Source organism: Aythya marila, assembly GCF_965140915.1.
Source record: "Aythya marila genome assembly, chromosome: 4".
Lineage (NCBI taxonomy): Eukaryota > Metazoa > Chordata > Aves > Anseriformes > Anatidae > Aythya > Aythya marila.
In genome coordinates this window covers 27,786,399-27,814,117 of record NC_139045.1, presented here as the reverse complement: position 1 = coordinate 27,814,117, position 27,719 = coordinate 27,786,399, and the positions used below count along the sequence as shown (strand labels likewise).

Sequence of the window (27,719 nt, the reverse complement as noted above, 5' to 3'; positions counted from 1 at the left end):
CTCAAGTTCTCATTCACTTCAGTGGCATGCAGACATCAGGCTTACTGGTTTCTCAGCTTTTCTTAGAACTCTTTATATCCTATTGATAGCCTCCCTGCCCTCAAGAAAGAGGGGAAGTAATATACAAATCAGGTTCAGACATCTCAGCCTTGATTCATTTAGAGCTCCACATTAAAGTGCTTTTGTCTCTGCAACTTACAATTGTTCAGAATAGTATTCCAGGGTCTTGAAAATAGGATTTTAATAATGACAGATTTCACACTTTTCCTTAGTTGCATTTATTGTGCATGAACTTCACATTTCACTGCTTTTCATAGAAGTTACATAAATCATTACACACAAACATATCAAAACCTGAGTTCTAAAACCAAAGACATTTGTATCCCTCACATGGTTATTATAAAATCCTGGTTTTATTTTCAAAAACGAAAAACCAACAACAATTAAGGGGAACAGTTTAGTGTTGGATAGCAGCAAAATCCCCAATTTTTCATCAACCTCCATATTTGTTACACACTGAACAATTATTTCTGAAGTTGTGCCCCAGTACCAAAATAGAAAGATTGTCTTCCCTCCCACTCCCATTCAACCACAAGACCACTTCCCATGAAAACATTCTTCTGAGTTTTCACCAGTGATTACCCTGTCTTCCCATAGATATTGGCTTCTAAAATAATGCTTAGTCTACATTGGTAGACAAAGTAGTACCTGGAAGAGAATGGTTCTTTTACCACCCTTCCCAATAAATCCATGCTAGTAGATCTGCAGATTCTTGTTTCTCCAACTTCCAGAAGACTTTTTTTTTTTAAACCACCCACATACACACTGCAGCATTTTCATTAAGATGCTGTCATTTTTGAAGAATCACAATGTAGAGCAAGTCTAAGTGCAATTCTGATAGCATCTTGTACAGGAACTAACTTAAGACTCCACTCAACACAAATTGCTTACCAGGTCACTGAGAGCTTGCTTCAAGTATTTGTGTTAGATCGGTAGGCAGAGAAGACGGAACAAGAATCTGTTTAGTCTTTGCTGACACAGAATCTCAGTAAAAAGAATGTCAGCAGCCCTTAAGACACCTCTTGGGGGATTTAAAGCCAACATTCTGAACATCTGCTCAGATTGCTTATCATAACCTTATTTTGTACCACATGTGAAATATACCATTTTAGGGCACTCAGTGCCTTTGTTTTTCTTAACAGGATGCCAAGTTTCACTGCTGGCATGAGCAACAATTCATGCCTTTTCTTGGCAGAGGAGAAAAGGGGGCAGATCTAGAAAGCAAATACCTATTTTGTACAGAATGAAGTATACCAATTCTAACACTGGAAGTAATGGAATTCAGCAAAAAGAACATGTCTTGTCCCCAACTTCAGTACTCCAAACCATGTAGACATCCTCTGCAAAGTTACCTTCTCCTTGAGAACAAGTTTGTATTCTAGAAATAGAGTACTTCAAGATTACAGCAGGGCAAAATAGCAACAACTGAAAGAAGTTAAACCATTACATCAAGTGCAACTGTAACCTATTAGGATTTAAAAATCCTTTAAGCTCCAGATCTTTTTCAGAACTGATGTGAAAGCCAGAATATCCCACTGTAACAGGCTTACAGCATACGCAGAGCTCATGCTTCCAGTTTAACTTCAAAATAGAAGTGTGAAAGATGACTGAAGACTCATCTGTATGAAACAGTTTGGATATTGCATTGCCTCATATTCCCTCTTGTGCTCCAACAGCAGTTTTCCAAATGTTTAACTTTTTATTTGCTGAGATGTTAGCGCCAGTAGTCTCTTGCTGAGTAGTGCGTTGTGTCGCTGAAGATACTCTATTACATCTCCTTGCTTCTCAACTATCTCTTCTAAACTTGAATTTTCCCTTAAAGAACAAAATAGTAAATACAGGTTTCAGTAAGAGATAGTAGCTTTCTGATAGGTGAAAGGTCACTGCCAGTTAACCAATACTGTAACAAGCTGCTCTCTTCAGTTTTATTCCTGTTAATCTTGACTGCTTCTCAGGGAAGAAGCAATCCATCTAACCTTGTTTTTGGATAAGTGAGAAAAAGATTTGGCTAAGTTTAATAACATGTTTGCATAAGTAATATTAACATATTTCCTGCAAGGCAGTTAGAGGAAAAATAAGGCTGCTTACTCATTTTAACCAACTTAGGTTAGTACAATTATAGCATGTAGTCTAGCTCACTAAGAAAGCCATGCCACCTCTTCTGTTTATGAAGTATAGAATTGTCAAACCTGACATTAGAAACTTAGAACAGAAAGAACAAGTGCTGAAGTTTTGGCAAATACTCCTGCCTTCCCTCACTCACCATTTGCTGCTGACTGACTTGGAAGTCTGCTCTTAGCACACAGGTGAGCATCCCAGAACTTAGGAAGTTGCTCCCCAGCCTTGCAGCACTTTATGGAGTAACACTGCCCTTAATCATAGTTCTTATGAAGTACTCAATAACAACTTAAGTGGAAAAAGACTTAAGTTGAATTAAAAACCTACTGTGGTCAAGCTGGGAAAAAAAGTCTTTGACAAAACTTGCAATCCTAACTAGTAACCTGCATTACCAACTTAAAGCACCAGAACAGCTCCTGGTCAGTAGCTTAGGTGATGGAGGTCATAGTATTAAAAAAGCATTCAAGGTCAACCGAAGGGCTGACAGGATTCACTTTTCAATAGACCTTAACTCTCCAGGGGAAGAGAGTCAGAGTTGTATAGACCTGAATTAAAATAACTATTTTGCAATCAGTTCTCACAGGAAGTTTGCACTCTTTAATCAGGAGATCAGAGTCTTTTCCTCAGCTGGTCATTGTTGCAAAGTTGTTTTCTGGGCACTTGAGGATTTCTCAGGGGAAAAGCTGAATGAAAAAGGAATGAGGTCCCCCATGCATTCACCATGATGTTGATATCAATATGCAAGTCAGACATTGTATCAAAATACCAACACAACTCAAAATCCTTCCTGTATCCTAGATGTTTAATTCCAAGTTCCTTAAGAGCATGTACAGCCTGTTTGCAACACCTGGGGAAGTGTTGAAATATCAGCATCCCTAGAATTCTGCACTTCTATTTTTCACTGAGGCATACAAAAGTCATGTTTTATTAGGAAGCTTCAAAATAAATGCAAATATAGAAATCCAAGTTTACTTTGCTGACTTTGTTGTCATTATCTGTCTCATTTGGGCAACTGAAAGACATTCAAGCCACGAGGAAGTACACAAAGGACGGTCTCAGTACTTGTGAGTGTGGCTAATGCATTCACCATCTTTCTCCCAAGTGACTCAACCACAATAATAATTACTTTGCAAACTAGAAATATATTCCAAATCCCTTGCTAGAATTTCATGTTTAACTGCTGACACAGGACAGAACTGCGAAGTTTCCTTCTTCATCTATCAACTGCCCACAATTTATTTTCTTGCCTCAAAGAAGTTTCTGAAGAAGCTTCACTTATCTGTTTTGGTTGACAAATTGAAAGCTATACAAGTATTTCTACATGCAGTAATAAAATTACACTAGTCAGTGTTGACTACATACCATAGTTGAATGCATTGCAAAATTAATACAGTGAAGTCTTACCTGAATCCAACTTCGGAAGTAATGTGACTAGGGTAAGCATACATCTTTTCTTCTTCAATTATGTCAGGTCTGGGCTTTGCACGATTGAAGTTGCTTATTTTCACTGCAAAAAAAAAAGTTTCATAAAGTATTAGAAAACTACCACCACCAAAAAGTTTTATCACCAGGCTTCAAGTTAAAAACAAATCCGTAACAGATGAACATATGCTCACCTTAGAATAGGAGATGGAAAGCCAATTAGACAGTCATGGGATTAGGGAGAAGTGGAAGTAAAAGCAGAACCTAATCTCTACTCGTTCTCTGGTATAGCTGGGATTACAAATCAGTGTTTTTTTTTTTTTTTTTTTTTACTTCCACCCCCACACACACCTTTTTTTCAGTCCTGCCACTCAAAAGACTGAGTGAAGACCTGAATAGGTAAACCTGAACATGCCGCTTAGCTTGTAAAGTACTGTGCATCACCTAAGGGAAGGAAAAAAAAAAAACTACCTTCCTCTGAGAGGGAACTTCAGATTTGATCTCCAAATTCAGGTCACAAATCAAGCAATGTGCAATAAAAATAGTAGAAAGTTTTTATACCATATCTGGGTCAGAACTTCTATTTTGAGCTCTCATAAATATTATTTTAACTAGACTACCTGCAATGAAGCCGCAGCTTGTCTGCATGCTCTAAAACTAGGGCAGACTTGGTACAGAAATCTATTAAGTATTTGAAACAGAGTGGCTCTTTGATCAGCTTCATATTGTGAGCCTCACAATGTTGAGGTTATCAAAACCAAGTCACTCCTCAGCATCTGTGAATAAAATTTAAGACTAAATTTAACAGATGCACAAAGGGGACAGGAGAAGCTGCAGGAACCCTCTGCATTATTTGTGGAAGGAAGCTGGAAATATTTAAAGTTATTCAGTATCGGCTCCTGATTAAGGAAGGGAATGTACCACAGAGATCCAGATTACATATTTTCAACTACATAGTTAGATGTATAGCTTCACAAGTGCCCCTAATAGCACTAAAAAAAAAAAAAACAAAAAACAGTCTGTCTCCATGAGAAATCCACGCTACAGCAGAGAAAGGCTGTCCTTACACATCAATAATATTACAGGCTTTACTATAGGCCACCCTCCTAAAACAATGCTAAGACCCTCCAGAGGTTAGCTACAAGTTGGGCTCAAAGGTTAGTTATTTCTTTGACTGTATTCCTTGACAAATAAAACCACAAAGGAATAGATGAGGAATTTCCAACATACTTTATTTGTGGGAATGTTAGTCTTTTATTAAAGTGATATTAGAAATATGCAGGGAAGTCATTAAATACATATTTAGTAAACCTTTGAACATTCAACTCTGCCCTATCAGGAACTTAAGATATTACATTGATATTTAGAGCTATCTATATCATACTTCATTCCAGGCACATTTACCTCACTTGAAGGACTTATGTATGTCAAGTCTGTTATAGGATAATCCTAGCAATTCCATGTAGATTTGATCCCTCACCTCTGGATCCTGCATTTATGTGGGCACACACTGCTGACTGAGGATGTTTTAAGAATGGCAGTTATATTTCACAGGCCATTGTAATTCTAGAGACTTCTCGCTTGTTGGAGCTCTTTTGTGATTTATACAATTCACAGTCAGGTATTCCATGCAACTTTCATTTGTTAGACATTGAATATAGTAATACTTTAACAAAATGAAGTCATTATAAGATTCTACAGGTAACTGTTTACACCTCACTAGTAAAGAAAAAATGAATCCACAGAAGAGAAAAAACTCAGCAATATACCAACACAAAAAAGGGTTGATTATTATGAGTTCATAGTGGAGTCACCTTAATATCCCCAGGGTTGCTCCTTGAGCTGCAGAGTTACATTAGTGATACCATCTTAACAGTAAGCGGTATCTGCTAAGTGCTTGCCTTAGAGAGGCACTCCAACACAGCAGGGGACTGTCCTTAAATATCCTACAAAGGAGGCTTCACTTTTCCTGTCACAGGCTGCTCTGAGAGGTAGAAGTGCATCAGTTACAACAGTCTTCGAAAAACTGAATACTTTTGTGTACATTAGGAGAGTTTTAGCTTGATGCCTAAAAGGTTAAAGCCAAAACACTAATAACAACCATTGCAGCCTGCAAGAGACATGCAGGCAGTCCATTAGCTTACCTCAACATGTGTTGGGATGGAAAACAAGTCATACCACCCACTAAAACAGGCGATCTAGTTTGATTAGAGAAGTTTTCCCCATTTTGAGGCAAGTTACATAAATTTGTTTATATAACTTAACCTCTAGTTATATAAGATAACCTTTGCTTTGTACAGCAATCAAGCTTTAGAGAATGATGCATAGACTATTCTTCTGGGGCTGCTAAGGAAGGAAGGTAGCTGTTGCCAGAAGGGACAGTTCGCTCCCTGCTTGTGCTGCAGCTCTGTCCCTCCTTTGCCTTGGTTCAAGCCTCCTTCAGCTCATTGCTCTGGAAAACAACATCACACCCTGCATCTTCCTGGTATAAGTTGGTAATGGATTTTACAAGCACTGGTAGTACAAGCTAGAGGAGATAACCCACCTCGTGACAGGTCATTTGAGAGCTCTTAGAAACTCTGGTCTCAGACCTACTTACAAGGAATTTGACCTTGACTTACTCTATTTTAATAACATAAGAGACACATAATATACCTCTGAACTACAACAGGCCTTGGTAAGAAATACTGTTTCTCACTGGAGTTCCTGAAGTTCCATTGAAGTTTTGTAGCTTATCTCTACTTGGAGTTTCCCAGCAAAGTAAGTATGCTTATGCTAAGGCAGGACGATTTCCAGCATTCTTGGAATAGCTCTCTAGGATAGCTGTGCTCATGTTTCCTCACTGCTCTCTTCATTCTTCTTTTGCCCATCTAAATGAGCAAAGCCTCACACGACTACATGCCTTCAGGCCTCTCCACTCTTACGGAAGAGATATGTAGTCTAGAGCTGCAACCATACTTCTTGCTGAGTTTTGACTTCAATATTGTGCCAGGAAGAGTCAAGACTAGTTTTATGTCCCAGATGACCAAGCCATTTGGCAGTATTTGCATCAACCGCATCAGTAAGAACACATCAAAACTTCTCTACAAAAAAAAAAAAAACTATTCTAAATCTGTATATAACAGAACCAGAAAGAAGTCAGATTATGACAAACACTGATGACTGTAGAAATATTTTTCCTTTAAGCTGCATGCAGTCCTGAAGGTGGTGTTTCCAGGTATTTCTACCTTCCTACTATTTGATTAAAAGTCAGGAGCAAAGTTTTGCTCATCTTTTTTCCTTCCACTGGAGAAACCAGTGCTACTGAGGCTATTTAAACTAAACTGTCATCCCCTTGGTTTGTAGCTGTAAGTAAAAAGCAGCACCTCAGAAGCAGGAAAACAAACCATTCAACTCAAGACCCAGAATGTCCTGTCAGACACATTGCAGTACGCACTTTGTTTTTTGAAGAAAAAAAGGGATAACTCCATTTTCACTGTTATGTACCTTCTCCAGTGTTTTCAATGCAGCTATTTCTATTTAAGCTCCCATGACCCATAAACCCATGTAGCTTTTAAAATGAGATTAGAAAACCATTTGTTTAAAACACTTATCAACTAGCATTTTACGTAGTACTACTACTGTAGTTTGATAGAAGGAAGCTTATCAAGTCTTGCTAAGCTTTACACCAAACCTAAAACCAGACAGCCTTACAAGACAGGGACAGCACAAAGCAGTGCATCAGTTTTATGCAGTGTTGTATTTTAGCATTAGCAAATATTTTAAGAGCCACTATATTTTAAAAACAGAGGGAATTCTTCACTCTTAATGACAGAGAAACTGCAGCTTCTGAGGTAAGACCATATCAAGAGGAAAAGAAGGTAATAGAAGGTAATATAGAATTAGAAGTCTGTAGTTGAAGGCACACCATACTATCAATCCTGTGAGTTCCACCTGTAAATCCTAGATCTGATAAAGCCATCTCTCACTGCTTCACAGCTCACAACAAATGCATTTGAGGACACACTCCCAAACTAACAATCCTGCTCACAGATCTCTCTTGCAACAATTGTTTTTATTGCCACTTAACTGGATCAACAGCTTTAAACTATCAGAGCTTTTGTTAACACCACCACAAAACCACACCAAGCCTGACAACCTACACATTTGTTTTGAATTTGCCTTGGTTCCTCTACAGGTACAAAATCATGTTGTATTTATAGTTGCAGTTAAACATCCTGTAGTACCCCCAGCTGCACTACTCTGAGGGCAAACAAAAGAGCTCAGTAGCCATTATAGCACTCCTCACTCAATAAGGCAAAACTCATCTCACCTGTGTAAATTACCAAGCAGGTCAGTGAACTAATCAGCTCCACACCGAGGACTCCCAAGATAAGATACAGGTACACTTTACTGTGATCAGGAAAGGAATGCTGGGTTGACAGAATCAAAAGCAGGGCTGCATTACCTAGAAAACAAGTGTTATATTTGATACAAGATCACAATTGCTGGCAACAAAATGAAGTTTTCTTTCAGCATTTGACTGTAATGGTATAGAATGAGTTCTTATTGATTTTTCCAAGTTAAAAGAATGGTGAAGAAATGGACTAGGCACACCTAATAGACAATATGTGTTCACTTAAACAGTTCCTAACCTTGTAGCTACTATCCATCCTCAAAATTGCTTCAAGATGATATTTTTTCCCCTCAATTCCTAGAAGGTAACACCAGTCATAATTCAAAAAGAGTAGTGTTTTCCTTCAGTGTATTTAAATATGAAGCCGAAAAAAAGAAACTACAACTGCTAACCCCTTCCTTATACAAGGAGATATCTGCACAGGCTTCCAGTTGTCTGGCTATTACTTTAACAGTGGCAGGTTAAAGAAATTTAAACTGCATACAATTAGTCAAGGATGATAAGCATTTAGCTATAGACTTAACAATTGTTCTGAATTCTTTAAAGCCCCTCTTCTCATACAGTGCAGCATACATACAATGCAGAATATAAAAAGGTTCCCCCTCCCTCCCCCATAGAAATGCTATAACCAGTCTGGATAAAGCATTACATTTATTAAGAGCATTGAAGTGTTTAGGGAACTCAAGTTCTTTTGTACTACATTAGGTAACTGAACTGTCAGGATGGAAGTGATAGCAGCAGCAGTTAGCACAGCAGGAAGTTCACAGTAATAATGCTCAACAGCTTCTGATCTAGAAGTGATTTACATAAGAAGTTCAAAACATAGATCTGATCACACCTGAACTTTTACACTTGCCCACAGCTGGTACAGAAGAGACACAGACTCAACCTAGGATAGGAAGCAGGGCATTTGAGTTTAACAATCCAGATTTCAGCAGGTACAACAGTCCTTTTACTGTTTTGAAACATCCTTAAGCCTGCTGTAGCCTGATCTTTTCAGTGCTCCAAAAAGATCTTTTATCTTCAGAGCTCTACCTAGTGGCCATAGCCTGAAGTTTTGCACTCAAGGTGACTAGATGATCTTTTAGTGACTGGGTGGAAAGAAAGCTAGAGCAGTAGTACCGCAGTTTATCAAGGCAGGTGAAAAGTTTACTCTAGTTATTCAGATTTACAGATAAGAGACAAACATACTGTGAAAGACCATTCTTTCCTTTTCCCCTACCACTTACATGTGAAAAAGCCCCTCAAATTAGGCAGACACTTCAATTTATTGCAGTTTTTTTTTTTTGGAGACACAAGAACAGCTAATTGCTGAAATATCTTTCAACTTCACTGGCCAGCAGTATAGCATGGAATATATGGAGATAAAACACTACCATACATCACACACTATTCAAACAGAAAAAAGTAGTAGGAAGTACAGTGAAATGTTAGAGCCCTGTTGAAGATTAGGAAATTGTTTGACTAGTTTGAGACAGATGTTGAGCAACATGTGATCCACCCATTTCTACTTAAAACACAGCTTGAAAAGCAAAGTACACTCCTCAGAAGGATTAACAGATTAGCAGTCTTGCCACTTACCCAACTAGATAAATCAGTATGCAAACTGCCATCACTAGCAGCCAGAGACCTTGCTGGCTGAGTATTTTGTGGCTGAAAACTACAAATCACTAGATGGCTTACTCAGCCTCACACTTTTGGGCACTTATGTTCTTTACAACACGCATCTGGCAGGACAGAACAGTCCTCGTTCTGTCCTTCAGAAAGCCCATCTGACTGAAATAGCATTTACAAATGCTCATAGACAGGTTTTTAACAATTTCTCAAGATATATTAAATAACTGTTCTGTTTTCCTCATATCAAAACTTAAGGCTTTGCAAAAGAACATTAAAACAAGTTGACTTTACCTGTAGAGTGTATCACAAGCGGAAGCCTTTTTAGATTTCTTGTTGATCGATATATTGAGAAGTAACCTCTGCTTCTGACTTTACTGTGGTGGTGGTGGATATATCGCTCAAAAAACACATGCAGAATCCACAGAATTACTTTTGCAATGATTATGACAGTCTGCACTTTAAGTGGGTGAGTATAGTTTCCAGGGCACTTATCCTGGTTTGGATTGGGGTAAGAACAAAACATAGCTGCTAAAAACGCTAGAACAACAAAAGCAACCTGGAAGAGAAAGGAAGAAAAAACTCTAGTCAACATCTGACTATAAAAAGAGACTTATGTAATTGTGCATGACTTTCTGAATTGATTTTATTAAAATTAGAAACATTAGATGCTCTTACCACAATGACTACATATCACTCTAGTAACACTCATGATTGAGTGTGAGCAGAGTTGAACGAAGTTGAAAACTGTTCTCAGCATTTCCTCCAAATTGATTATACTGCTATATAAGTAACCCTTTCAAAGTAAGTTAATTCGATTCCTGGACACTTTTTAATGGGTCTTTTCCTTTAAGGGGAAATTGATGTACTCAAAAGTTTTTCACCTTGCTCATTTGTAGTTGTTACTGCTCTCTAGGACTGTCTCATATCTTACTGGACATCTACACTTCTTTCTCCAAAAACAGAGGGAGTTAAACATTTTGTTAAGTCAAGATTAAGTTGCATAAATCCATTTGAGAAGCTCTAGGTTAACATTAAAGTGAAACAAACATTCTACCTTACAGTGCAAGTCATCAACACCAGGTAGATACCTCTGTGAGCTAGTAAATACACTGAAGAATCACTACTACCAGATTTTACCATTTTGCTCAATTTATATATATCAGAATGACCAGGCTAGTGACATTACAACTTTTCTTGTCTTCTAGACTTTTTAGCAAGCTTCCAGCTTCAGCACTTAAGAGCAGCATATGCAATCCTTTGGCCAACTAGAAGGCAATATTTAGTGCAGATTAGCTGCAGGTATCTGTAAGCACACAGGGACAGTTTTATTGATTTTTTTTAGATCCTTGCAGAATGTTTCGTCATAGAAAATGACATCCATCGTTTTCTTTCACTGAACAATATGGCACTTTCCCATACTGTTTCATTGTCAATAAGGAGTACATTAAAACTGAAAAAAAAATCAACACAAGAAAATTGAAAGCTTCTATATACAGCAAAGACCACTTTACTTACACCTACAAAGCTTTAATACCCCTAATACTCTTAGCTTAAAATGAGCTTCCAAGGTTCTGTACACTATACCTCATCAAGAACAGGACTGAAGATGAAGGAATGTTATTTTCAAAGCTTCTTTGTTTCATGAGTTTATCTGTATTCAACTCCATGGATATTCAAGAACCCACACTCCTTTCCTACTCCCTTGAACTCATTTTGCTATTTTGTCATTTCCCAAGCACCTTAAGAAGTTCACAGAAAGTGATCTTTTAGAACCATTACATCACTACTGATGTGAATTGCCCTTAGCTTGCTTGAGTGGTGAATGCAGTAAGTGATGGAGAGGCTAAGGAGGCAAGAAAGGGGAGGGAACAATTTGCACACAATCATTAGTTCATAAAAGCAACACCATATCAGAGGATGGGTAGGGTAAAGGTGAAAGAAAAGGAAAGAAAAGGAAAGTAAAGAGCCTATATTATCCATAAGGATATTACTTCAAACACATTAAATTCAGAAAGTTTCCTTGAAAATGGGATAAGTAACGCAACTGGGAAATGAAATAGGAGGATGGTTACCAATGTAAAATTTAAGGTATGATTTAACCATTCCCTTTTCTTACAAAGCTAAGGATAACTCAGCTAACTCACTTAAATCATACCATTTACTGTTAGATTTGCCATTTTACAACAGCAACACATCTAGTTCAACTCCCTCCCAGCATCAGGGATGTATGTCAGTACAGCAAATGGCTATATTAAGTTTAGTGATACAGTTAACAGCTTTATTAATCTACTATGGCAATGCACATATGAGGAAGTTGACAACTTGCTTTACAAGTGGCATTTATTGATGACAACCTGCTTACATTCCAGGGTAGTCCAACAACAGGTTTTTCACCACAGGTCAGAGAAATTTTATATACAGAAAAATATTCTTAGAAAGTAGTATTCAAGAAGCTCAGCTTTATGCATGTACATAAGCAGAAGAAAAACAGGGTGTTAATACAAAGGAATTATTTCTAGCCTGTGTGTGTTACACTGTTCTGCAGAGTCTCTTGACAGGAACCAGAAGTCAAGAAAAGCAAGGCTTGGCAAAAGCCACTCAAACACCCAGCCCATCCACACACCAGCATAAGGATACTCCAGAATTTAATGCAACTAAGCAACTGCACTGAAGGAGCCATTTGCTGCATAAGTCAATTTCTTGGCACAGAAGGGAGAAGGAAAAAATGAATTAGAGACGCATTACAACTCTTCCTCATACATACTCATATCCTGGAGTTACCTTCTCCAGGATACCTGCTGCTTGAGTTGGCCATCTGTTGGAAGCTAACCTAACATTCTTCATATTCCACAGTTTATACACTTACACAGAAGCACAGGGGAAGGAAAAAAAATCCCATAAGCTTGTTTTCTCCATCCATCAACATGCTTCTTTTCAGCAAGAAACAGCACCATTTCAAGGGTGTAATTTCATACAGCAATTTCATATTCCTGTATTGCACCAACAGAAAAAGTTATTTTCATTTTGCTCCAAGGACCAGCTTGCTACTTTGTCAGGTTCAGAAATAGCAGCAAGACTTCATCTAGAAGATGACATGTTGACAGGACTCTTCACCCTGCCTTTACTTCTCTCTACTTGCAGAGAGAGAAAGTAGTGATGGGTACAGAAGAGGCAGCATTTTTCTAGGGTCAGAGTGACTGATGTTTGGCTACATCAGTTATGTCAGTATACATCAGCAGTCCCAAGGTTCAGTGGAAAGTTACTGCTCTACCACCAGTAGCAGTGTCTACCTTCATAACGAGAAGTGAAGAGGGATGGATACCAGAGTGATGCCCTGGTAGGCAAAGTAAATATGGCTGGATACTCAGTTTCCATTGGAAGGTTTTGCAGTCTGTTCAGCAGAACTGCAGTAGTGGCCTTTCCTAAGACTGCTTGGCAGACAGGAGATTTTTACATCTTAAGTTAAGAGGCCAGGGCATATTGTTTGAATGGCTTTACACAGCTGCCTAAAGAAACCTCAGAGGCTGAGATGAACTTGAAGTTATAGCAGAGAACATTTTGCAGAGTACTGAGCATAGCATACTTTCAATTATGAAAAAAACAAAAAATCACATCTTGAGTACCCTGGCTTTATGTATGGACCATCTTTATGTCTACATTAGTGGCATTATGCTATGCAAGTACCATTTCAGTTAGCTCTTATGGCTTGAGCTCTCTACCTGCTCTTCTTCACATTTAGTTTCTATATGCTCATAAGCAGTAATACACATCTACAGCTTTTGAAGGATAAACTCACCACTGTGCAGGAGTCTCTATTTGTCTACCAGCCTCAGCATCACCTTCATGCTGTTAGATATAAGATTTTGCTTTGTGCTCTTCCACTTTAGCCTCCAAAGGTCAGTCAGGGCAGGAAATAACATGGATTCCTTTATCCTTTATTCATTACCACCTAAAAACCCTGGAGCAACTCCAGCTTGACTTGCTTGGTTACCATGTAAAGAAATACCTTAAGTCTTCCCTGTGAAATTAAGTTCATCCTCCAAAAGGCAGTGGCATAAACCTGATCTTAGCTGTCTATATCTAGTCTTAAGCACTTATGAATCAATAGTATTTTAAAAGTACATTTCCAACAGCATAGAACAGCCATTATTTAAAAGGCTTTTCTTTCTAAAAAGATATGCTGCAGTATGTTAGCACTGACAAACAAATTGGAATTAAAATTCGTCAAGTATCATGTAGCATACACACTATCAAAATTCACTGGAAGGTTTTGCTTGGTTGGAAAGAAAAGCCTATTAAAGTCTTGGAAGAATTCTGTCCACATGAAGAGTAACAATTCAGAATAAAGAGTACGTCTTCATAAGAAAGCCATGGCTATTTAACTTACATGTATTAGCAACAAAAAATTGGCAAGGAAAACTGCTGGGATAGCATGAAATCTTGGCCTCAGTTGTGAATGCAGTGTATGAGACAAAGTAAGAGGTGCGTCCAGAAGAGGATCATCTTCTAAACTCTGTGTTATTTCCAAGGACCCCTGGAACAGAGAGAGGGAAGAAGTAAAAACAGGTAAGTTCTAAAATAATTATAAATTTACAGAAATTTCTTGTTAGCAAGTCCATCTTTGAAAAGCAAACAAGATCAGTATTTCAAGAGATATGCTCTTATGTTCTAAGCAAACTCTTCACATCTTTCTGTGGTAGCTATTCAATCCCTGAGGAATCTGACACCAACATACCTCCCAGCATTGCCCTCGGTCTTGAGGGGGTTTAGCCTTTAAAACATTAAAAATATTTCAGCATCATTCTCAAGTGAGGCCACAAATATAGTACATTCACATGGGAAGGTCGAAGAAATGACAGTTAAAGCCCATTTCATTTATCTTATACAGGTACTTCACAAGTCTGTTATTCTTGTCTTTGTCCAGACAAGTTTGAGGGAACAACAAGGACAAATGCAGTGTACCAGCAACAGATGTAATCTCAATTTGAAGACAGCCAGCCACTGACACTCAGTACATCTCACTGCTTACATCTCAGCAATAGTTCAAGTTGAATCCAGGAAAGAAAAAGCCATTTAGATGGAAGATGCCACTAGGGGCTGGACAAGATGCTGCTTTCAGTATAGCACATGCGGCCTTTACTTGTCACATTGGTGCTGCGTATTTGTGGCTTTCTTTTTCTCCACATTCAGCTTACATGTCTCAGCTATGTAATTTTCCTGTAGTACCTTTTTTTTAAAGCTATAGTTAAGCTTGAGCAGAGAGAAGGTCGTCTCTCATGGACAAGAAACTTGCCCCAGTGCGATCTCTGTCCATTCCAGGCTAGAACTCAGTCACTCAGTACATCTGAAGCTGACTGTGCACAGGCATGCTGAACAAATGACAAGCTTGCCAGCAACTCAAACTGCTCAGGTTACCCCTCTTAGCATTGTCATCTCCCATGCTATAACTTGTTTGATTTAACAGATAAACCACTCAAGATTCCGGATCAAGTTTTGACTACTCTTCTCTGAAGTGATAGTAACTACAGCCCAGAATGAAGTACACAGAACAGAGTAACACCTGCTTGTGATGGCATTATAGCACAGACATTCAGAGATGATCAACAGCCAGAATCCAGTCATTGAGGACACTACAGAACCTTGCTTTCTGCTGCAAGCCCCTCTACCCACCCCACTCCAGAGATCCCAGTATTCAGAAAGACATGTCAGAGTCCATTGGGATATCAGTTAAATTGAGGAGTCCTCATTGCCATGATAGACAGTAGTTTATCAAGAAAAATGAGCATATTCTCCTTGATACTAGAATGAGAAGAGAGATGAGTTGTTAAAATAGAAAAAACAGAAAACAGAATAACTCAGGTTGGAAGACACTCACAAAGATCAGAGTCCAACTTGATGGACTCAAATTCCCCAAAGAACCACTCAAAAAAATCAGATCATATGTCTGAGAACATTGTCCAAGCACTTCCTCAACTGGGCTGGGCAGGCTTGGTACCATGACCACATCCTGACAAGCCTGTCCCCATACCTGACCACCCTCTCAGTGAAGAGTCTTTCCCGAACACCCAGCCTGACCCAGCTCCATGTCATTCCCTTGGGTCCTGTCACTGTCCCCAGAGAGCAGAGCTCAGCGCCTGCCCCTCCGCTCCCCTCCTGAGGAAGCTGCAGGCCGCCATAAGGCTTCCCCTCAGCCTGCTCTGAAGACACCAAAGGACCTCAGCTGTTCCTCATATATCTTCCCCTCCAGACCTTTCACTATCCTCACAGCCCTCTTTTGAACATTCTCCAGTACATTTATGTCCTTCTTATACTGTGGTGCCCAAACCTGCACACAGTACTCAAGGTGAGGCCACAGCAGCACAGAGTGGGACAATCCCTTCCCTCAAACCCTTTCTGTGGGGCTGCTCTCCAGCCTCTTGTCCCCCAGTCTGTACATGTAGCCACAATTACCCCATACCAGGTGGGGAATCTGCCACTTGCTCTTGTTGAATTTCACAGTGCTAGTGATTTCTCAGTACTCTAATTTGTAGAGACTTCTCTGCAATGCCTCTCTACCATTGAGGGATTTAAGAGCTCCTCCCAGTTTAGTGTCATCTGCAAACTCAGTGTGCCTTTGGCTCCTGTGTCAGATCACTTACAAAAACATTGCCAAGAACTGGCCCTAAAATAGAGCCTTGGGGGACCCCACTAGCAACAAGCCTGATGTAACCCCATTTACTTTAACTCTGAGCCCAACCTACCAGTCAATTCCTGACTCACTGCATTATGTAGGTTCACACTTCACATTAACCACAACAGCCCAGACTGGCTCCCTGGTGTTGTTTCACCTATGGACAGCTGCCTGCAACAAAGGAGATAGCCACCCAGCATTATCTCAGCCAGCAGTCAGTTTTATTTTAGTACAGCGCGTGCCACACTCCCACAACTGAAGGTGAGCAACCAGGCTTCTCCTCACCCATCTCAGCCTCCTGATTACCCAGCCTTCAACCATGAGCAACCCTTGCTGGAACACCCACCTGGTAAGATGGCCTTACACTGCAGACCTAAGCATTTATACATGCTATTGCTCTTTTCTTGTTATTAATATAAAACTGAGAAGTAGGAGTACAAGAAAGCTCTGGGCTGCATCTCCACGTGTAATTTTAAAGCCTGAAAGCAAGCCACAGGACAGGCACTCCAGTGGCCAGGCCATGCAGCCTCATTCCTCCTGAGCACCCAGGGGAGCTAACAGCACACTCCCCCAGCAGGCAGGGAGCGTCCTTCGGTGGGACAACATCCTCTGCCTGCCGGGGGCAGGTGAACTCCTCGTTTCCAAAACACAGTGGCGGAGCTTTAGGAGCTCCATCAGAGCTCGTGTGAGCCGGTCCCAGCTCCCACCCACCGAAACGGGGCCACCATGAGGAAGCACTCGGCAGCATGACCTCCGGGCAGCGCGGGGAGGACGGGAGCAGCGTGTGAGCATTTCCTCCCCTTCAAAAAACCCAGGAAGCGCCCGAATTAGAGCGAGCACCAGCCTCACCGGGCTGAGCCGAAGCCCCACCCGGCATACCCAGGCAGCGGGGACAGGCTGCAGGCGGCTGCCCGGGGCTGGGAGGAGCCGCCCCGCTCCCAGCAGCCGCCCGCACCCCGCCGCGGCTCCGTGCCCCCGCTGCTCGGCGGGGGGCTCCTGCTTCCCAGCCGGCAACTGCCGCCCCCCGACCAAAGCGGGGAGGAAGAGGAGGCCCGAAGCGCTGGCTGAAGGCAAAAATAAACAAAGAGGGGGAGGGAGAAGAAGGGGGAACCCGCGCAGCGCTCGCCCCCAGCGACAGCCGCCGCTGCGCACTGGCGGTGCCCCCCAGCCGCCCCGCACTCACGTTGTCCAGCTCCGACTGCCGCCTGGCCGCCATCTCGGCGCCCCACCCCGCCTCGCCCCGCCGCCTTTAAGCAGCGCCCCGCGCCTGGGCGCAGGGCCCGGCCCCCGGCACGCCCCGGGGAGGAGCCGCAGTGTCCCGGGCCCGGCCCCCGTCGTCCCATGCCGGGCTAAAAGCCGGTGAAGGGACGGGGGCACAAGTCACATGGGGAGCGGCTGAGGGAAGTGGGGTTGTTTAGACTGGGGAAGAGGAGGCTCAGGGTAGACCTTATTGCTCTCTGCAGCTACCTGAAAGGAAGGTGTGGGGAGCTGGGGATCGGTCTCTTCTCACATAGGACTAGAGGGAGTGACCTCAAGTTGTGCCAGGGGAGTTGTGCTAGGGGAACGGTTGGACCAGATGATCTTGGAGGGCTTTTCCAGCCTTAATGGTTCTGTGATTAATGAGAGCAGGCCCAGAGGTGGTGCCCCCCGTGCCCTGGTGGCACTGTAGGAAGGGAAAGGCTGGTGGCACTGCAAGTGCAGGACATGCTTTTCCCCTGTCGGAGCAGTTCCTCTTCCCTCAGGGTGGATGTGGCTGATGAGAAGGGAATTTGCAGAGAACAGAATCTGGGATGTTAGTGAGAGTGGTCCCACAGAGGCAGAGTCCAGCCCTGCAGTTTGTTCCTGTACCCTTCTTGTCCATAAGAGTGAAAAACAGCAGGTGTCCAGAAGAAGGCATGGGAATAAATGCAGCACGGCTTGCTGTGCAGAATGCTTGTGTTACAGGGACTTCCCGAGGAGGGGATCCTCTTAATTTTTTTCTAGTGGATTTCTCTTCAGTGGATTTGCCCAGTTGCCCCTACAGACTGTGCTTTAGCATAAGGACTTGGTGAATGATGTTTCTAGCATGGTTGTGAATCTTGTGAAGAAAAATATTTTCTTTAAAACCTGCCCAATGCTAATTTCATTTTATAATTCTTTGTTCTTCCACACGGAAAGGCAATGGCCACTCATGGTATCTGTACTAATCTCATGGATCTCTGTCTTACTACTCTGTGCCAGCCTTTTGTATGCTGAGTACTCCTGGACTGTTTAGTTATTATTCATACAGAGGTTATCCCAGCTTTTGATAACCTTTGTTAGCTTCTCTGACCTTTTTCAGTTATATCCTTTCTGAAACGAAGGATCAGAACTGGCTGCAGTATTCATGTGTGTGAGTGATAGGAGTTTACAAAGTGGCGCGTTTATTATCTCTTGTGCTCTGTTCATCTGCTCGTGTTTCTTAACCTTCTCTTTGCTTTATTTGACCATCCCTGAGCCTTGAGCTTATTGGAGGCCATTGGACAAAGACAGGCTGAGGGAGCTGAGGTTGTTCAGCCTGGAGAAGAAAAGGCTGTGGGGAGACTTTCCAGTGCATAAAGGGGGCCTACAGGAAAGCTGGGGAGAGACTCTTGGTCAGGCAGGGTAGTGATAGGACAAGGGGGAATAGCTTTGAACTAAAAGAGGGTTGATTTAGATTACACATAAGGAAGAAATTCTTTACTCTGAGAGTGGTGAGGCACTAGAACAGGTTGCCCAGAGAAGGTGTGAATGCCCCATGTCCGTGGAGGTGCTCAAGGCCTGGCTGGCTGGGGCTTTTGGCAACCTGGTCTGGTGGAAGGTGTCCCTGCCCATAGCAGGGTGTTGGAATTGGATGAGCTGTAAGGTCCCTTCCAACCCAAGCTATTCTGTGATTCTGTGAAAGCTGTAACCTGGTTTCAGTAAGAAACCAGGTCCTGTGATATGTCTGCTCAGTGCCACCTGCTCTACCCGAATGTTCTTTATTTGTGTTCCTTATTGTGCTTCCTCTTTTTTCCTTCCTCTCAAGAAAACAAATCCTACTGATCAGCAGTCACGGGACCTTTTCTGTGAAACTGAAGTGAAGCCACAATTCGCTGGTTGCTGTTCAAGTAACTGATGTTACTTCTATAAAGGTGTTCTGCCTTGAGAAGAAGTTAGCTTGTCCAGTGTGGTCTACATCTAAACTGATCTAACGACCACCTACTTTAAGTATATTTCAGTAGATCAGTCTGAAACTTGATGGTGCAATTTTTACAAGGGTTTGTGTGACTGCCAGAGCCTCCCTATTCTTTGCATATATCTTCCTTGGATAATGCTGCTAAGCTTGTGCTCAGCTTGAAAAGCATGAAGTGTTTACCTTTTGGTTGATGTGCAAGGAACAACATTGTCAGTGCTCTGGTTAACATATCTGTTCTGGAATAAACAGAAATGCTGGCGGGCATACTGTACCGAGTCACATAGCCAAGAAGGTAGCGAGTGCCGGTTAATGACAACAGCTAGAATATTTTCTGACTATAAATACATCTATATTAAAAAAATACTTCAGAGTAGAGTTTTTTTTAATTAAAATATCATTAAACTTTTTTGAAGAAATCAAAAAAGTTTCATTTTAAATAAAAAGTAGTGACACATCATCTTGTGTTGCTTAGCTACCATTGCTTTCATTTACAACCAAATAAAGTATTCAACGGCACATTTATCTCCCCACATTTTGCTTGCTTGCTTACGTGCACATATGTTTTTTTCTTTTTTTTTTTTTTGGGGGGGGGGGAGGAGAGGTTGGATTCTGAATTTGGCAAGGATGATATATGAGGTGAAAAAGTATGGGGGAAAGATATTAATCAAAAGCATTAAGTGATTTAGAACAGTTTTTCGAAGGCTAGAATCAGGGACTTGATTAATCATTCGGAAACACCATCTCAAGAAACTACATTTTTTATCTGTGCAGCAGACATGGTCATTTTCGTGCACCTGACTTGGAAGTCCCCTCCTGAGGGCAGATACATTGTTGGGGAGTCTAAACAGATTGAGATATGCCACATTCTTATATTACAGGTAAGGAAAAAGATGTGGTATGGCCCAATAATGCCATACTATGTTAACCTTATTTGCAGACAGCTTTTAAGGAAAGCTAGCATAGACTAGACACCTAGGATTAAATCCTATACTTAGGCATAACCTTTTTCATATCAGTAATAATTACAATATTTGGGGATTAGCTTTTTCAATTGTATCCTCACAAAGAGGTCTAACATCTACTTTTCTTTCAGTTTTAGTTGAAATTTGGCATGAATGGAAACAGGAGTAAGCTCACAACCTTTTCACATGAAGCTATGAGGTGTAATTATTATTACTGTTTCTTATTCATATTGCAGGTGCAATTAGTACTTAAACTGCATTCAGCTCAGTGTAAAAAAGTCTCTGCTCTGAGAATATGGGCTTGTGAAACGTTCTAGATTGAATAAAAATAGAAATGGGAAGTGAAATTGTAAAAATAACAGTACGGACAATTGTATTTGCATGAATTGGTTGTGACAGTCCTGACAGTCATACTCAGTAAGTGAGGTCTATATTCTAACCTCAAATTACAGACACTTCACAGGTACTTGTTTTATTTCTAGTGTCTGTAAATTTTTAAAATCCCACGGAGATTAAAAAAACAATGGACCACTGAATACACATAAAAGGAACCCTTCTCCCCAGTGTGTAGTTTCTGTTTTTCATACAATGCAAACTGTATTTCATTGAAGCTTTTTGTGGACTGTATACATGGCACAATCATCTAATCAAAAATTGACACTTGCTACGAAGCTTTGACTTCATAAATAAAAAAACTATAAAAATTTCTGTGACTTTTCAATACAAGCTATTGAACACTAGTTTTAATAAAAACTCTTTTAATCTTTCATAAATTAGTATACAAATTTGAATGCTGGAGGCTTACTGGGGCCACTGCATAATTCTGCTATTTTATTAGTACAAATTATTTAGCAAATTGTCCCGTGTGTCAGTGAAGGAGTTCAGAGATAGGACTGATGAAAACAGGTAGAGAAAAGTTATTAAATCTGTAGAAAGAGAATTTGGACTGCTTGATGCAGATGAGACAGAGGATATAGCGTAGCAGTAAATAAAAGAATTGCGAAGAACAGAATGCACATACTTGCTTACCTTTTTTTTAAATTCTACTGAATTTCCAGCTGCATTCAAAAGGAAATAACTTGAGGTTAATGAAGGTATACAACTTTTGATTTCACATTTTTTTTTAGAAATATATGCAAGAAGTATAAATGAAACTTCGAAACTGAGTACAACAATGTATCTTATTAAATTAAGGTGAGTTGTTTTAAATGATTTAGGACTTAAGCAAACACCTAATTTGCAGGGTGCAACAAGCGTTTACCTGAACTATATAGGGAAAGTGAAATGCAGAGCTATTTGTGAAAATATTTGGGTTTAGGTTATATGGAGTCTAGGATTTTCCTGGAAACAAGGAATATCTGAGATAATTTGACTCAAGAAAACTGCTGATAAAATTAAAATAAAGATAGAGATGAAATTTCAAGGAAAAACAGATTTTGTTTTCCACATTTTTTTCCACCTTTCCAAATATTTTATCTGAAAATCATCAAATGAACTTGTCAGGAACTAGCTTGTATAAACTAAAGTTTTAGGCTGTATGGCTAAATATTAGCATTCTGATAAAGGTAGTCTTTTGAATATTTTAGATTCTGAGGATACCCATTTTTCCCTCCAGTACATTAGCCTGGATCACAATGTTCTTCTTTTGCACAGAAAAATTGGCAAGAGACTTTTCCTGATGCCGCTGAAAATTGTACTCCAGGAACACTACTCATTGGCTGAGCATATGCTTGTACCAGAATTATTTAACTAAACCTTTTCATACTTTGACTTAAATTTCCCCTTCATTTTTTATTTAATGTAATACAAGTCCAATTTTACTAGACATGTTGCATAGTTAAGTGTACTGATCCTGAGCTCTTTCCTTAAATCTTTGCAATGAATTTTCAGTCACTCTTTGTCTTTCTTACACCAAAAGTAAGATTATTCGAAGCAATGGTTTACTCAATTTCCTGCACAGCAGCATGATACGGTTTTCACTTTCTATGAACAACCTGTCTGTGCAAAATCCCTGAGCTCATCTTTTAACATTTCAATGCCTTTGATTTCATTGTTTCTTTGTACAACAAAAGAATTTGTACAATGTGTGAACTATATCCCACCTGCTCCTTCCCCATCTACACTGTTTTTCATTTGCTGAATGCCCCTCCACGGGTACCGTTCCTCCAGTCTTATTCATATGCATATGAAACAGTATATATTCAAATTTATTCTTTCAGTGTACTCTGTCACTTTTCACAGTTCAAATTGCTCCCAATTACTGTTCTCAGGTAAGCTCACTATATGCATGACTACATTCAAATCGGTGAGTTTAACTCTTCTTTTGCTATAGGCCAATCGTAGGTACCATGAACTATTGAACTTGAGGGGTGGTCGGGCACTGGAGCAGGCTCCCCAGGGCAGCGGTCACAGCACCGAGCCTGCAGGAGTTCAAGAAGCTCTCAGGAGGATAGCTCTCTCAGATTTAAGGTGTAATAAGGTAATCCTGTGTGGAGTCAGTTTGACTCAATGACCCTTGTGAGTCTCTTCCAACTTGGGATATTCTGTGCTTCTATGAAATCAATAGCATTTCTCTGTATAGGCGAACATTCAGTATGCACTAGATGGCAGTATAACAATTGATTTAATGTAATTTTAATTTATTTCATTCGCTGTTCCTGTTTTCTTCTCAGAAATTCTCTCTGTCTAACAGTTGGTTGAATTGGTTAGGACTACCTTATAACACTGCTGTTACAGTGGGGAATAATTATGATGGAAAAGAAGTATGCTGACTTTGATGGACTTGCATCTGGTAAGTGAAGTACAATACCTTACGGCTATTATCTATGTAGAAGAATACTTTTGCTTCATTCTGCAATAAAATAATGTTTTGACATGTTAAACAAGTGCGAACAAACATAGCAATACTCTACACTTTTCTTTCTTTCTTTTTTTTTTTTTTTAATAAAACGATCATAAAAAAACAACACCTGACTGGGATGAAATCTCAGAACAAAAAGGCAGGCTACTGTGACCGTTCTGCTTATCCACGTGATATACAGAATCACAGAATCACAGAATTTTCTAGGTTGGAAGAGACCTCAAGATCATCGAGTCCAACCTCCAACCTAACGCTAACAGCCCTCCACTAAACCATATCCCTAAGCTCTACATCTAAGCGTCTTTTGAAGACTTCCAGGGATGGTGACTCCACCACTTCCCTGGGCAGCCTGTTCCAGTGCCTCACAACCCTTTCAGTGAAGAAGTTCTTCCTAACATCTAACCTAAAACTCCCCTGGCTCAACTTAAACCCATTCCCCCTTGTCCTGTCACCAGGCACGTGGGAGAATAGGCCAACCCCCACCTCGCTACAGCAATTTGCTGAGAACTGGATCTTGTAAATACAATTTGCTGAGAACTGGATCTTGTAAATCCCTTTTGTGTGTGTGTGCTGTGTATGTGTGTGTAGTCTGTTCACAAAAACTGTATAGGATTTATTTCAGTAAGGTGTAACTCTGTGTTGAAGGGTGGAGCATCAGCTCTGCCTGACTCACGTATGGGCTGATGAAGATGGGAATGGTTCAGCTTTCCCTGTGAAATCCCTGCTGTAGTTTTCCACTGCTACCTTTGCATCATGTCCAAGGGATCACAAGCTGAAATCTAGTAATTTTAGGTGTGTTTCAGTGTACCGAGCACACTGAATATAGATACAATTGCCTTATCCAATGCAGATGAAGCAACTCAAGTCTACAAGCATGAGAGTAAGAGCTGGATCACCTCTTTCATAGACATCTCAGGGATACATTGCAAGTGAAACACAAACCTTTGCAGCACTGGGCCCCAGACCTGCTCATCAAGATTTGGGCCTGAGTAATCTGCAGTACTAATACAATCCAAAGCAATGACCTACACTTAATTTCTTTTGTAATGCTTGCTTGAACTAGGACTTCCTTTTTCCCATGGCACTGAAATGGACATGTAATTTACCAAGAACACTGTACTGTTCAGCACTGACCACAAGTGCCTAACTTCTCCATTGTGTAGAACTCAGAAGCTTCTTACTGTTTGCTCTTTTCCAAAACTAGGGCTGGAGTACTTAAAGAGTGTTTACTAGAACATGTGTTATATCAAGTCTTCTGGGGAATTACACCATGGCTGGTTTTAAAAACTGAAAAGCCAGTTTGTAGTTAATAATTTTCATCATAGTTATAAGATCCATGAACTTTACAGAATAAATATTATTCTTCACCTGTTTTCATTCAGTATGCATCATTTTTGGTGCTCCTGCAATTGCTTACATGAAAGAATAATGTGAGAAAAGACTAAATATTTTTATCCACATTTAATCATATTTAACTGACTGGTCACAGTACAGTTTATTTTTGATAGCAGCTGCTTTGCTATTCCTTATTTCACATTTCCAGCTGACACATTTTACTTTTTCTCTCTCTGCCTACTCTCCGATACATATTCTTCTGCAATCTGGTGCCTTGCTCTGCTGCATGCACTTTCTTGCTTTTCATTTTCACATTACTTTCCAGCGTAAAACTTCTCAAGTGCATTCATGTCTTTATTTCAGTGTTCCTCTGAAATGTTAAATATTGCATTCTTCTGGAAAATCATCTCTTATACTAGAGTAAGAGTAAGATTATTTAATGGCGATGTTAGTGCTAGGATCTTAGACAAAAGAATGCGGTAATGGGTGATGTCTGTGTTGACCTCAAGTCCTGTCACGAATTGCACATAAATCCTGGTGGATCTATATAGATTCAGGGCTCTTGCTTATAGAGAATTCTGCTGCAGGATGGTAATCTTACTGCAGGTGAAAAGCACAGGGAAAAAAGAAAAAAAAAGAAAAAAAAAAAAGAAAAAAGATATGTACCCTGAAAGATTTTTGGATTAAAAACAATTTATTTTAATTTTTATATAGAAATTACCTACAACTAAATTCAGTAAGATACAAATGTAGTGAACAACCCAGCAGATAAGGAAGTGAGGATGGGCCTGTGGTGTTTTTTTTTTTTTTGTTTTTTTTTTTCCCCTGTTTGCAACAGAAGCAATTCAGACAGGTATTTAAGCCAGTTCTAGCCCTTTTCTTTTCTCTTCCTTTTTCACTAAATGAATCCCAGCCTTAGTAGCATTTTCCATCATGTATCTTCTCACAAGTATTCTGCCAAAACTGTTAGGAGTTGTGACTTCTAATATCTTAAAAATGTTCTTACATACATATACAGTCCCTTTTTGGAAAAGGTCTTCTTAACCTGGGTTTGTCAATTAAAAATACTACTAAGGGCTTATTTCAGTGTTCTCTGTGACTAAACCTAACAGAGATTTCTTCTAGCATGACCATGCCAGCATGGCATGTGATCCCTTAAAAATGCTGATAGGATGGCATATGTATGTGCAGATATTTCGACTTTTACCAAGACTGCTTGTCATTTGTAGGTGTCTGTAACTTGTGGAACTATCTTGCTAGAAAGCAGAGCTTTGTAAGTATAGCTTCATTTTCAGTGGATGTACTTTGCTGATGTGTAGCATCTGTATTTCTTTATCAGTAAAGCACTTCCAGTGTCAATGTATTTGAAGAAGTGTGCAGTTATTACTAAGCATTGGCAGCATTCCTTAGCATTGTACTGTAAAACAAGTGGGAAGGGTGCAACTGTTGTTACAGGGGCAGACATAGCCACAGCAGTGAATTTTCTCAGTAAATGCAGTGATTTGAATTGCTGCTGCATAAACAAAAATGGCAGCTGTTTTTATGATAGTCAAGAAACTTAGATTATTTCCTTTCTAAACTACACATACACTCCTGCTTATATTTAAATATATTTTTTTATTAATATATTTTTTTTTCTCTAAAAGTTCTTTTCAGAGCAGAAGGGGGATTGGATCAGGTGTAATCCCATAAAAATCCAAATATTGTATTCAAATGTCTTTTCTCATGGTTAGGTATCTCAGTTGTTTTGCCATAACCACATAATGTATTTTGGATACTATCATTTCTGTTACAGCTGTGTATGATTCCTTTCAAGATTACTGAAGTACAAAGACAAAGTTTAGGAAAAAATAGATCCCTGTCCTATTTTTGTTTCTTTTTGATGTTCTGCATCAAAGGTAACTTCAGCTCACATAAAACATTTGGCTCAAAAGCCAAAGAACTCTGCAAGAAGATGACAAAAATCAGTTTGGAAATGCTTTATGTTCGCTTAAGAATGAATACTACTGAATAGTTCTGCTGTGTTAACAAGTGGCAGAATCTGTAGTTGCCTATGTGCTTGTGCAAGTAATGTACAGAAATGTTTCCTCGTTAGGTTCCAGAGAAGTTCACAATGACTTCATAGTCTAATGGGGATCCTTCACCACAGTGCAGTCTATTACTGGTAAGATAGGTCACAGGACACTTGCCTCGTGAAATAACAGTGCACAAGTTTACCCTGCGATGAAGAATCCTGAAGAGATGACGTGACAGTGATCAGCACTACCCAACCCACCACGGCCAGACCTGCTGATGCACTCAGACCTCAACCATCTATACCATGCGCCGTGGAGCAGTCTGAGAGGAATACTTTTAAAGCCTCATTTGAGAATGCTTTTTTGCAGGCCAGTCCCTGTGGGGCAGACTGCCACGCAAGCAGGTTTTGGTGTTTCTATGAAATCTTTAACCAGTAGCTCATCTTCTCCAGTACAACCCAGAGTGAAACCTGATTGTTTATTGAGAACAGACTAATTCAGCGGATGCGAAGCACAGACTTCATAAAAAAAACAGGCGCTGTGATAATTTCATTTAGAAAAGTCTCCAGTGGAACCCCATTCAAAATTTTCTGAAGTGTTCCCAAATTGAACATCAACTGAGAGAACTTGAGGAGGAAACTAAAGCTGCCTTTTCCTAGAGGGGAATATTACTGGAGATTTGCAAACATTAAGCAAAAAAATTAAAATGCGTTTAGTTTTAGTAGCGTGATTTCATTAGACACGTTGGCGAAGACTTCAGGTATTCACATGCAACATCCTTCGCCCAGAAAGCACCTGCCATTTTCTGCTTTGCTTGAAACGCGCTGCCCTCAAGCTCCTCTCGCTGCCAGAAATGGAGCACTGGGGCAGCACGCAGCTTTCCCCTGAGGGCTGAGAAGCACCTCACAGAAGCTGAAGCGCAGCGACCTCCTCCACAGGACTGAGGGCAAGTGACCGGCACCACCAGCCCCTCCTCCTGCCCTTCCTCCTCCTCCTCCTCCTCCCCCCGCAGCACGCAGGCGCCGTGTGGCGGCCCCGGAAGCGGCAGCGCCGGCGGCTCCCGGCGGGCCGCAGGCAGCGGGGCTCCGC

The 27,719-nt window shown here is 40.4% G+C and overlaps 1 protein-coding gene across 1 annotated transcript; it reads right to left on the bottom strand.

The window, feature by feature from the left end:
* Positions 1–260: 260 nt before the first annotated feature.
* TMEM192 (transmembrane protein 192) lies at positions 261–17,541 on the bottom strand. The gene is made up of 6 exons (XM_082758874.1): positions 17,467–17,541; positions 14,001–14,147; positions 9,905–10,169; positions 7,913–8,047; positions 3,583–3,685; positions 261–1,875 (listed from the first exon to the last, which is right to left on the bottom strand). The coding sequence occupies exons 1-6, from the start codon at positions 17,497–17,499 to the stop codon at positions 1,752–1,754; spliced, it is 807 nt and encodes a 268-aa protein (XP_082615000.1). The 5' UTR covers positions 17,500–17,541; the 3' UTR covers positions 261–1,751.
* Between the last annotated feature and the right edge of the window lie 10,178 nt (positions 17,542–27,719).

What these genes read in the sequence shown, in the direction of transcription:
- TMEM192 (XM_082758874.1), bottom strand. Translation starts at nt 17,499, where the DNA reads ATGGCGGCCAGGCGGCAGTCGGAGCTGGACAAC. An exon ending in GGCAGTCGGAGCTGGACAAC is followed by an intron (nt 14,148 to 17,466) that starts GTGAGTGCGGGG and finishes TCTCTGTTCCAG; the next exon opens with GGGTCCTTGGAAATAACACA. An exon ending in GCTTGTGATACACTCTACAG is followed by an intron (nt 8,048 to 9,904) that starts GTAAAGTCAACT and finishes CTTGTTTTCTAG; the next exon opens with GTAATGCAGCCCTGCTTTTG.